We start from the raw sequence: 12,480 nt of genomic DNA on the forward strand, positions 1-12,480 counted from the left end.
CTGGTCACTTGGTGGCGCTATAACAGGGAAAAAAAACATGAAAATGGCTATAACTACTTCACCGTTAGTCCGATTGACTTGAAAATTAGCATGATGTATCTTTGTCTGAGGTGCCATGATGGTCTGAGGACATTGACGCATCTCAAAAAACATGGCTGCCATCGCCCACTGAAGTTTGAGCAGCTATCAGATAAGGTTAACAGAGGCCGATCAGAATGAAACTCGCTGGGCCTGTGAGAAATTCAAAAGAAATCAGTCACTGGGGGGGTGCCTTCGTGTTTTTCATGTGCGTAAAGGATTGTGTATCATGCGATTTTTCACACATGCCCATGACATTCGTACCACATGGTAGAACCCCATTCTGAGCAACTTTACCTCTAGGACCACCGCTGTCCATCGAATCATTCGTTAAATATTTTTTAATTCAAAAAATTATTTAAAAAAAAAAAACTTTGGCAAACTAGTCCTAGGCTTTTGGCTCAACTTCAATTAAACCACTGCGGCACAATTTGGGTAGTTATAACAGGGGCGTGGCCTAGTGCTCACAAAAGCCTATAACTCTTAAACAAAAACTTGAAACTAAGAAATTAGTTGAGCACATGCAGCATATGATTCAAACATGCAAACTCTTATAGAGATCGAACTATAGGTGATGATATAATTGTTAAAAACCTATATATTCCCTATGGTAAAATGCCTGTATTGGCTGTAAATGGTCTTTTCCTTTTATGTATTGTTTTATTTAGTATTGTTTTTATTTAGTAAAAAGTATTGTTTTATTTAGCAAGCATGTAACCACTTAAGTGGTTACATGCTCGCTAAATTTTTTTTTTTAAACACGTGCTTAAAGACCTTAAAGAGTTTGAACCACAATAACTGCTGCTCGCAGCTATATTTTGTTATTGTAAAAACAGTCTTTCAGAAGCACAAGGAACCACAAAAACAATCATATTTAAATGTTTAATATTAAAATAGTGTAAATGGCTGACTAAAACATATTTACAAAGCTCTCCTAAAAAGTCAACTATACATTTTCAGTGAAAAGGAAAAAAAAGAAGAAAAAAAAAAAGAATTGCACATCAACATGACAAAGCATAAGCAGCACACCAGTGGAAAGCAAATTGTGAGTCACAGCCTGATGCTTTGGGAAACATCTACACGTCACTATCCAAAACATAAGGAAAACCTCGTCGTTAGTCTGCGTGAAATGGTGGAAAACTAAAAAAAAAAAAAAAAAAAAAAAAGCATCAAACATCAAGAACTTCAACACAAAACTCAGTACATAATTCAACTGTTTGTATTCCAAAAGTAACACTGTTTCAAAACTGTACATGAAATGTGGAAAAGAAACAATTCGAAGGGAAAAAAGGTCCTGAAGAGTTTGCCTTGATAAATCTTTAAAGGATAAAAATAATTAAAGTGTAGGTGACCAAATACACTCTGGTATTGAAATGTAGTGTTAAAAAAAAACATTGTATAAAGACAACTCAAACTGCCAGTTTTACAAAAAGTTCCAAATATGCATTTACATGTTTATTTAAAAGCATAAAACAAATGCAAGACATTAAATTTAAAGGTGCTTATGGGGGTATGGCGTTAGAAGTTCATTTTGTGAGCCGTTACTCCAGAGTAGCCTGTGCTCCTTTTTCAGTCATTCGCAGTAAGAGCATCTCGGAGTATTTCTCCAGGAGGGCCACGGTCCTGTCGTCCCGGAGCTGACGGCCGGGAGAGTCTTCTGGTATGGGACGGGCGCTCTGGGCCGAGGGGCTTGTCTCCTGTGGGCACAGGGAGTGTAGCTCACTCTGTACACCCACAAACACCTCCTGCAAAATACTCTTCATCTGTTCCTGCTGCTCCGACAACTCAGGGATGGAGCACAACTACAGAGAGAGGGAACAGAAAACTTTTAACAATTAGAGGGATTTTTCACTTTGAAGAATGCTATAGAACAGGGGTCTGAAATGGACAGTGGGTCTCATTCACTAATAATTGTGTGAACGCACAGGAGAACTTCTCACAAAAAAAAAAAAAAAAAAAAAATCCCTGCCTAATTAAAATGCATAGTATATAATTAACAGCAAAATAGCACTGAAGGAATATAATTTTAAGGATCAGAGAGGGTGAAAAATAACTATAAGAGGAATTAAATCTGAAGACGTGTTATTCCTGATGGAGATAGAGATTTAGACAAATCACCTTGCTATAAAAGCCAGTTGCTTTATGGATGGTGTGCCAGAGTTCATTCACCATCTCCTTGCACATCTGGACACTGGATCCTGCAGAAAGACCTGAAGACAAAAACATACATTACCATCAGTAACTGTGCTTACATGCGCAAAAAAAAAAAAAAATTGTTAATAAGAATTCAGTCATACTGCTATAAGCATATTATGTAAAAAGATTAACCTAATGGCAAAAACCTGATTAAAGGGTTAGTTCACCCAAAAATGAAATTTCTGTCATTAATTACTCACCTTCATGTCGTTCCTCACCCATAAGACCTTCGTTCATCTTCAGAACACAAATTAAGATATTTTTGATGAAATCCAATGGCTCAGCGTGTATCAAACTGCCAAAGTAAAGTAACAAAGCCTCGTTTACTGAAATCACGTGACTTTGGCAGTTTGATACATGCTCTGAACCACTGATTCGAAACAAAAGATTCGTAAAGCTTCCAAGCTTCATGAACCAGTGTTTTGAAATCGGCCATCACTAGATATTGTTAAAGTTGTTATTTTGTTTTTTTTGGCACGCAAAAAGTATTTATCGCTTCATAACATTAAGGTTGAACCACTGTAGTCACATGAACTGTTTTAAATATGTCTTTAGTACCTTTCTGAGCATTTGAAAGAGTTAATTATCTTGCCGTCAATGCAGGCCTCACTGAGCCATTGGATTTTAATCAAAAATATCTTAATTTGTGTTCTGAAGATGAATCAAGGTCTTAGAAGTGTGGAACGACATGAGGGTGAGTAATTAATGACAGAATTTTCATTTCTGGGTGAACTAACCCTTTAAGCCAATATTCTGGTTAGTAGAAATGTGAATCAGACAGCAGCCATAAACCTATATTAATCTGGATTTTGAGCAATGTAAACAATTTTGGATCTGTGCACATCTATATGGAACTATTTATTTCTATGTATTAAGGAATAATTCAGCTTGCTCAATATGGTCAACAACTTCCTTACTATTTAAAATGCATTATAGTATGTAGCAGGACTGCACAATTTGGAGGGAGAAATATTGAATTAAGATTATTCTGGGGAAAAAAAAAAAAAAATTATATATATATATATATAAATAAAAATATAAAATAATAATAATAATAATAATAATAATAATAATAATAATAAATATATCTATATATATATCTATATATATATCTATATATATATATATATATATATATATATATATATATATATATATATATATATATATATATATATATATATATATATATATATATATATATATTAATTGCGAATTAAAGCAATTAGCCTGGCAATTCCAGGTTTGCTGTGCTTGTTTGTACAGTATAGGGCTGGGTATCGATACAGATGTCCAGATTCGATTCGATTCCAACTCACAAGATCTCAATTCAATGATTGAATTTTCACTGGCCTCACCACAAAAAACAAGTAATAAATGAATAAAATAGTTATTGTTTTTGACCCATGTATCCTTGTATTGTAATAAATAAGGTTATGACACCAAAATTTTAGATACCAGGTGAAATTTAACAATTCAATTCCAATTTCGATATCACAGCTAAAATTACTAACATAAATTTCAAAGATTAAGACAAATAAACAGTCATTAATAAAAAAAACAAAAACAAATAATTAAACTACAAGCAATAACATAAATACAATAGAACAAAGATACAAATGAAATAATTAGTGCTTTTCAGGTTTTTCAGGTATAGAAGTTGAATAAAGTAATCAAATGTAAAACAACACTGCATATGATCTTCACTGTACAAATTAAATAAAGGTTAATCCTTATTAAAGTTACAAAAAAAAAAAAAAAAAAAAAAGTTATTCAGTGAAGAGCAGGGAGTGATTGTCTATTTGTCTTGTGCATTTTTGCATTAAAAACAGACAGCAGCAGGAATATTAGGCTGCTGTCACTTTAAGACTAATGCACGGATACAATATAATGATACACATGCGTTGTCTTTCACTTAAGCAATAACCGACTGTGTTTACTAGAATTCTCGCCAAGGCAAGCATTTTGAGATAAATCTGTGTGAATGTCCATTCAAGCCCAAGGAGACGGGGGAAAAAAAAACACAAAAAAAACCCAACAACATTTTATTATTTGCACTCTGTCTGAGACACGCAGCTTTCTGTTTGCAACCACATTTTTAAAAACGATTAATTGAAATTTTTTAATTGTACATTTTTTTGCCCAGCCCTTGTTCGGTTGCTAACTTTGGACAAAATTTGTGTTAGATGTTACGCTCCCAAAAGCGCATTATAAGCAACCCAACTCAGAGATGGAGTTACAAATTACCTGTGTCTTCATCAAGGCAGCGGTTTTCTGTAGAATCCTCTCTGTCTGGAGTTACTGAAATCTGACCGGAGGTTTGTATATTCTCACATGACCCCGTAAACTGCAGGTCTTCAACCACCGTATGACTGGTTTCTGACACTGTGGGCTTCCTGGCAAACATTTCAGACCCTGTTGAGAACCTGCTTGAAGTCTTAGGAGCCAAACTCTGCTCAATATTAATGATCTGCTTCCGACACTCTTTCCCCAGTGACCGCATCTCTGTTGGCGTCACCAAAGCCTGTCGATGTGGAGACGCGGGACGTTCAACTTTCCCTAGACGGCTCTTGAGCGAAACAGGTGACAGACTGGCACGACTGGGGCCAACAAGGTCTAATCGAAGCGCTGCCCGGGCACTGTGGTTTCCCAAGGCAGGAGTCGGATGAGCCTGTACCGAGGAAAGAACTGAAGAGGAAGGTGGAATAATGTTCTCTTTGCTTTGCTCTACAGTTGGGTCCAGCAACGAGGATGGGGCGTTCAGCTGCATTTCCTCTGACGCACACATGTTCAGACTCTCCACAGAGTTGCTCTGCGCTATCTTAGCGCGGGAGCTTGCAGTGGGACCCATGTAGCTTTGGCGGGAACGTGTAACAGATGCATCAATTGTGTTGCTGGCAGATTTGGTGGCAAGAATTGCTGTAGCGTTGACAATATTATGAGCTTTGGAATTAATGGTTTTGTTTGAGATTTCTGAAAAAGAACAAAAAGACATTTAAATTTGCATTCTTTTAAAGGGATTGGTCACCCACAAATGAAAATTATCACGATTTACTCACCCTCAAGCCATCCTAAGTGTAAATGAGTTTCTACTCTCAGACGAACACAGTCGGAGTTATATTAAAAAATAAAAATAAAAATTCCTGAGTCTTCCAAGCTTTTTTTTATAATTTTATAATGGTAGTGAGTGGCACTCCTAATTTTGAAGCCCAAAAAAGCACATCCATCCATCATTAAAAATATCCACACGACTCCAAGGGGTTAATAAAGGTCTTCTGAAGCGAAGCGATGGGTTTTTGCAAAAATATTTAAATCTTTATAAACTAAAATAACTAGCTTCCAGCAGACGACTGTACACATATTGCGCAAATCGACTTGCACCAAACGAGTAACCCCTGACGCGATGTATGATGCAGGATATATGGAGTATTGTAAGCTTAGACGCCTCTCGCGTCCAAACAAATAGGGCTCTTATCGAAATCCTCCGACATTTCTCTTTAAAAATTCTCATTTTAGACTTTTATCGTTAATTTGTGACCGGTGTTTGGTTTTGCTTTATCCTTTGCACTTCCACATTCATCAATGTGTCAGGTCAGGGGTTACTCTTCCACAGTGACTCGATTTGCGTAGGCCGTCTGCTGGAAGCTAGTTATTTTAGGTTATAAAGATTTAAATATGGATATTTTTCTTACAAAAACCCATTGCTTCGCTTCAGAAGGCCTTTATTAACACCCTGGATCCGTGTGGATTACATTTATGATGGATGGATGTGCTTTTTTGGGCTTTAAAATCAGGAGCGCCATTCACTACCATTATAAAGCTTGGAAAAGCGAGGATATTTTTTAATGTAACTCTGATTGTGTTTGTCTGAAAGAAGATAGTCATATACACCTTGGATGGCTTGAGGGTGAGTAAATCATGGGAAAATTCATTTTTTGGGTGAACTAACACTTTAATAAACTTCTACAGTAACTTTTAAAGCTGGTAGTTCAAATCCCAGTTACATAAGGAAAACCAAGAAACAAGAACCAAGAGGTGTACAAACTAAAAGAGATAAACTGAGCATGAAAACACCAAGGCTGCGTCCGAAATCACACTCTCTGAATAGGTACTTTTAAATAAGTCATTTGTGTCCGTTAAGAAAGTATGTTCTACTGTAGAGTATGAATGCGTGTAGTATGAATTTAATCCTGGCATACTACTTTTGCCATGTCATTGTCACGTGACCTACTAGTGTCAATTGCGCAGTTTTACGCCATACATAAATCCTCTACCGTGGCCCCATGGGATAGTAAAGTATCCATTGGATGCACACTTTTGGGACCTTTTCACCTACTGTTTAAGAAATACTGTGAATTCGTTCCATTTTTCTCCTACTATATAGCAGGGAAGTATGTAATTTGGGATGCAGCCAAAGACACCCATGTGAAACAATTCTGATTTGGTTACTTTAGAACCCCAGACATTAAAAAACCACCCAACACACTCTCACAGACCTCCCAGAGCATTTTTCCAGCGTAACACAGATAAGTTTTGGCAAGATTTCCGAGCAGCCATCGAGGAACGTTTCTTTGTAACTGGAGGACAAGATTTTTAACATTTAAAATTTACTAAAACAGTGCCAGAACATTAAATTTGTGCTGTTGTTAAAGGTGCACTCTGTAATATTTTCCCACTCACTAGAAGAGCTCACACCAATAAAAGTACTCTGTAAAATTAATAAGCATAAAATCCATGTACTCTTACTGAGCTGAAGACTCCAGTCTTATCAGAGGCAGTTACTATACATGGTGCAGATTGCCTCATGGGACCAAACATGTTGAGATTACACGACCAGTCAAATACTAGTCTTAAGGCCCCAATATACTTCAAGTGAAATCGAAGAATGAACTGGTGTGATGTCATTTCAAACAAAATCAGGCCAAAACAAAGTTTGTTTGGAGTTTTAGGGAGTTCGAAACAGCTCGCCAGAGTGAATTTTCTGGAAATGTTCACTCTAGCTGGAACTACCATTGGTACGTAGAGTTTACGTAATAGGCTCTGATGCTCCACTTTTTCTGATAAAGTCTTCTCCAGTTCATTTCTTCTGTTCAGTCCGTTGAGGTCGGACGTCCAGGAGTAAAAACATGAACAGACTGAAGAGCTGCTTTATATTAGAAATTGAAGTTGAAATTCTAACTGAGAGACACAGACAGTATTTTCATGTTTAATACTGTAAAGCTGCTTGCTTTTAAGCAATCTACTGCATAAAGTGCTTTCTTAACTGCTGTTTTCTCACTGCTGTCATTTTTGTTGCATGTTTACAATATTATAAAGAGGAAAGTGCATAGAACACTCACATCTAAACACCACTCTCAGCAGCTTGAGTGGCACTGAGATGTTCACTAACAGTTTACCGCTGCTCTATTTTTTTTTTGCCTTGAGTATATCAGGGCCTTTAACCTCCCTGTTAGTGGACACTTTCACTCACAGACAGAAGTAAAACACATTCTATTAACAGGTAACTGGACATACCACTTTTCTCGTTCTCCTCAATGGTTCCACTGTTGTTTGAAAGAAGCTTTGACTTGTCCTTAGAAGCAGGAGAAAAAGAAAATATTAACAAGAAGTCCTAAAGACAAAGAAAATAATTCAAACTATTGAGCTCAATTTACAAGTACTCCATTCAATAAAAGGAAAAAAAGAAAAAGAAAAAAAAAAGTCTAAAATTGTTTCTAATGACATAACTAATATTATCATCTCCTAACACATTCCTATCCAATGTTTCTACTGTATATAGTTTTACTTAGAAAAGCATAAGAAATAGTTTTGTGGCTTTTAGTCCACATCTATCAGCTTTAAAGTCATCTTTACTATAAGAGTAATTCTAAACATTGACAAAATTAGCAGATATACACTTAAGAGCTAAAGGAATATCTCACGAAAATCTCAATGAATAGCTCAGTGAAAATTGTAATTAACTCATTTCATATGATGAGCTGATTTAATTTACCATATAAGGCAGATATACATTTTTAGGCTTATTTTTATTTACATTTGATCAACACACATACTGTACATAGAACACATTTGAGATTCTGAGATTATTTTTGACAATATAGGAGAAGTGGATAAATTTAGGATTGTTTGCGCCATATCATTCTGGAATTAAAAACAAAAGCTGACACAGAATGACCTGTCATATTAGTGTTCAGTCATTGTGACCGGTATGAAGAACCACCGGGATCGTGTGTGATCGTTATATATATATATATATATATACATATATACACACACACACACCATTCAGAGTACATAGTAAGCATCATACCATTGTTACATCGAGAGTTTGACAGCTATCACTGGACTCATCAGGTATACTGGGCAGGCAGGCTGCAGGCCGGCAAACAGCACTGCTAGTAGTCCCTATAGTGCTGAAACAGCAGACAGAAATGAAATTTATAATATCATCTAAACTATAACAAATACATAATTACACAGCTACTTCCCCCGTTTCATTTAGATCTCAAAAGGGAAAGGAGAACTAGAAGTGTGAACTCATATTTCTCCATTACATAGCTTAATAGCAAGATGTGTAACAGACACTGATGTTGACTCACCGGAAACGGCTCTGAAAGCGGGAGAGGAAGCGTGTGGAGATACTGAGACGAGGATTGAGGAAGTTACTCTCTGAGCTGGGCTGCAGACTGCTCAAGTCTGTGTTGAACTTTTCTACGAGAGAGTTTCCACAGCAAATTAGATCAGCAATAATGATTTCACCATCATCTTAAGACTGGAATACACTACACATCATACATTTGCTGAATTTGTAATGGGTAACAGAGAAAAACCGGGCATCATACAATTCACACTGCACTGACAGATGAGAACCGACGCTGACAACCACCAGATTGTAGTAGGGGTTGCACCGAATAATCGACTTTAATGCTCTGCCATGGCGCTTTAAGCTCGATGTCAACTAGTTGCTGATCATGGCCTATAGAGGGCACAGCAGGATAAGAAATCTTTGAAGTTCACATTTATGTTCCATATTCAACTGAAAGTGACAAATAAATGCATATCCTGAGAGCGCTCCACAAGATATGTTTGCTTATACCATCTGGATGCTCAATATTGATCAGGTGAATGTACATTTTAAACCGCTTATTGTACATGTAAATTAATCGCCGTTCAAAGATAATGCGCTGGCTGTATTGTAACGTGCACACACAGACAGTAGCGCGTACATCACATACAGATCAAATAAGTTCAGGCTTATTTGTTCATTAATGACGTCTTCAGCGAGTAGTCGACGTTGACTTGACTTTCAATCACAAATATCCAAAAAAAAAAAAAAAAAAAAAATCTGAAGTCGTTCAACTCTTAGATTATAGCAAGTTACTTCTCAGACATTCCACGACCTGACAAACACAGATTCAACATGTTCAATCTGTGAAAATGAGAGCCAACCAATGGTAACAAAACCCAGCGAAGTGTCTGTTGCGATCTGTCGATGCAGTGTGAATTGGACTATAAACTAAATGACTGAGAATCACACAGGCTTTTAAGTCATTCAGAATGTTAAACTCCCACAGAAACAAATATTTTGTTGCTAGGGGACACATGGCAAATGAAAGCGCATTTTAAATTCGGATAAAAATATCAAACAGGTTTGATATTCTCTGACTGGATGAATCACTTGCTGTGTCCCAATTCACATACTATAAATAGTATTCAAAATTGAATTAGTGTGTCCCAAATCACAGTATGTTGAGATGAGTATCCCAAAGGTACCTGGATGGTTTACTATTTCCGGTAGAAATAGCCGTGCACACTCTAACGACTGTTATTGCACACATCCAATTACGTTTTGAATGAGAATTTGATTAGAACTACAAACACGAATACAAAGCATTAAAACTACAAACATGGCGGACGTGCCAGACCAATGGTTGGGTAGAGAAGATTAGATAAAGAGGCTTCAGTGATTAATAATCAAAACCTAACCTGATGAAGAAATATTTATTCAATGGTACCCACATTATATTTCATCTGCAACAACACTGAACTTTTATAAAGATACATTTGGTCATTAACTTTTACAGATTTCCCTGTATGAAAGACCCATGACTGGCAGATCCCATTTCATTTCTCTCTAAAACAATAGGAAATTAAATTAAATTAAATTAAATTAAATGTGGAGGATGTTAACCAACTGTTTATTAACCCTCTGGAGCCGCATGGATTACTTTTATGATGGATGTGCTTTTTTGGGCTTCAAAAATCACAGTTACTATTCACTCCCATTATAAAGCTTGGAAGAGCCAGAATATTTTTTAATATAACTGATTGTGTTCTTCTGAAAGAAGACAGTCATATACACTTAGGATGGCTTGAGGGTGACTAAATTATGGGGTAATTTTCATTTTTGTGTGAACTAACCCTTCATGTAGTGTATTCCAGCCTTTAGTGGAAAACTAATGAATCCCTTTGATATGCTTAAGATGTGAAAAGATAAGAATTATGCTTAGCAAACATTAAATTTTTTTTGAAGCCAATAGAATTTTATTTTTCATTGAACTGCTCTTTTAGCAAAGTAGGGCATTTCAGACCAGTACAACAAATGAAGTCATACCATTACCAGCCACACCCAGTGTGTCGAAATGTTGGCGAAGCAGAGTTCCAGATTCTTCTTCATCCTCCTCCTCTTCAACTCCTGAGCTTCCTGTGGAGCTCACCTGACTGAGGGAGTCTGTGTCCTCTTTAAAAAAAAAAAAAAAAAAGCAACAAAACAGATAGAGTCACATCAAAAGATAGACCTTAAACTCTTCAAGGCCACTAATAGTGTGTTAGGTCGTTTCATACTCTACAGCACTCCAAACACAGCATGTAATGTAACTTACGGTCATGAGGCTGGTCGCTATGGGAGGCTGGGCTCTCAGCCGAGCAAGCACTATCTGGGCTCAGCTCCTCTTCCTCAGGGTCACCACCTGCCCCCTCACATAGAGCTTTAACATCAAACTCTCTGCAGGGAAGAAAAACAGCAACAAAAGTTTATTCAATGAGTGAAAAATACTGACTACCAGGAACTTTCATATAGCAATGTCTAGTTTACTCTGGGTACAAAGTCCAGTTTCACAGTATGTAAATGGAAGAAATGTAAGAAACTGTCACACTTTGTTCGGTGTCACTTTGATTAGATCCAGAGTTTGAATCCAGCTCACCCACACACACAGAGCAAGTTCTCTTTCACTTATTTTGTGCTTAAGAGGACAAATACAAACAAAATTGTGTCAAAATGACCATCTTGGCAAATATCCTAGTTAACACAGTTGGTTATGTCTTAAATGACCATAAACAGTTGGGAAAGAATGTGCATGCGTTTCAGTATATTCATGGATCAGTGCATTCGCTCTTAAAGTGACAGCAGCCTAATATTCCTGCTGCTGTCTGTGTCATTAAACAACAAGATGAAGAGAAAACCTCTCACTGCTCTTGACTAAATACCTTTTATAAATCTATATTTAGTGTTATTATACATTTAATTACTTTTTTTAATTTTTAATTTCTGTGCCTGAAAAGTTCTGCTAGACCTACCTGCACTGATTTCATTTTTGTCTTTGTTCTATTGTATTTATTTGTGCTACTTGTAATTTGGTTATTTGTTGAAAATACTCTTAGCATTGAGCCCTGCATCTCTGCATGTGCCCCAGAGGGCAATGTACTAATAGCAGCCAAAAAAACAAAACAAAAATAAAACAGGAAATAAAAATAAGTCAACAGCTTTTTTTTTTTTTGTAATTTTTTTTTAATGTTTATTTTTCTAAATGAATGTATTTTTCTACAACTGGAGTATCTCATTTTGGTTGTTTTCTGATGAGAATTTGTCATGTTATAAGCTGCCATCATTACTGATCTCATGTGTAACTATTATTAAAACTATTATTAAAACGTTTTTGTTGTTGTGGATGTCCCAATTGGGGTACAGGATGTGCAATTTTCAGAGAAATGTTCGTGTTACATACTGTGGTTGCATTTGTGAGTTAATAAAAACGTAACTGGTTGTGTAAAATAGGCACATAATATCATAATACCGATCGACATACCCCTGAATCGAATCTCAGAAATTTTTTGAGGTATCTGCAAATATCCTATTACAGGCTATGACAATCGATATCATATTGTATCGTGATAAACCGCCTGATTTACACCCCTACAAAAAAAGTA

The 12,480-nt window shown here is 36.3% G+C and overlaps 1 protein-coding gene across 3 annotated transcripts in view; it reads right to left on the minus strand.

Moving 5' to 3' along the window:
* Positions 1-946: 946 nt before the first annotated feature.
* Positions 947-12,480, minus strand: part of wdr62 (WD repeat domain 62) — a 42,614-nt gene continuing 31,080 nt past the window's right edge. The window contains exons 24-32 of one of the 3 annotated variants that reach the window (XM_051862561.1): positions 11,157-11,278; positions 10,895-11,014; positions 8,874-8,985; positions 8,585-8,687; positions 7,789-7,846; positions 6,771-6,851; positions 4,522-5,247; positions 2,197-2,288; positions 947-1,880 (exon numbers count right to left, since the gene is read on the minus strand). In XM_051862561.1, the coding sequence (XP_051718521.1) occupies positions 1,620-1,880; positions 2,197-2,288; positions 4,522-5,247; positions 6,771-6,851; positions 7,789-7,846; positions 8,585-8,687; positions 8,874-8,985; positions 10,895-11,014; positions 11,157-11,278 (1,675 nt within the window). In that variant the 3' untranslated portion in view covers positions 947-1,619. Of the gene's footprint in view, positions 1,881-2,196; positions 2,289-4,521; positions 5,248-6,770; positions 6,852-7,788; positions 7,847-8,584; positions 8,688-8,873; positions 8,986-10,888; positions 11,015-11,156; positions 11,279-12,480 lie in introns of all 3 variants that reach the window. The other 2 variants (XM_051862560.1, XM_051862562.1) reach the window with 2 other exon arrangements.

The sequence above is a fragment of the Ctenopharyngodon idella genome, chromosome 15, assembly GCF_019924925.1.
Source record: "Ctenopharyngodon idella isolate HZGC_01 chromosome 15, HZGC01, whole genome shotgun sequence".
Taxonomy (NCBI): domain Eukaryota; kingdom Metazoa; phylum Chordata; class Actinopteri; order Cypriniformes; family Xenocyprididae; genus Ctenopharyngodon; species Ctenopharyngodon idella.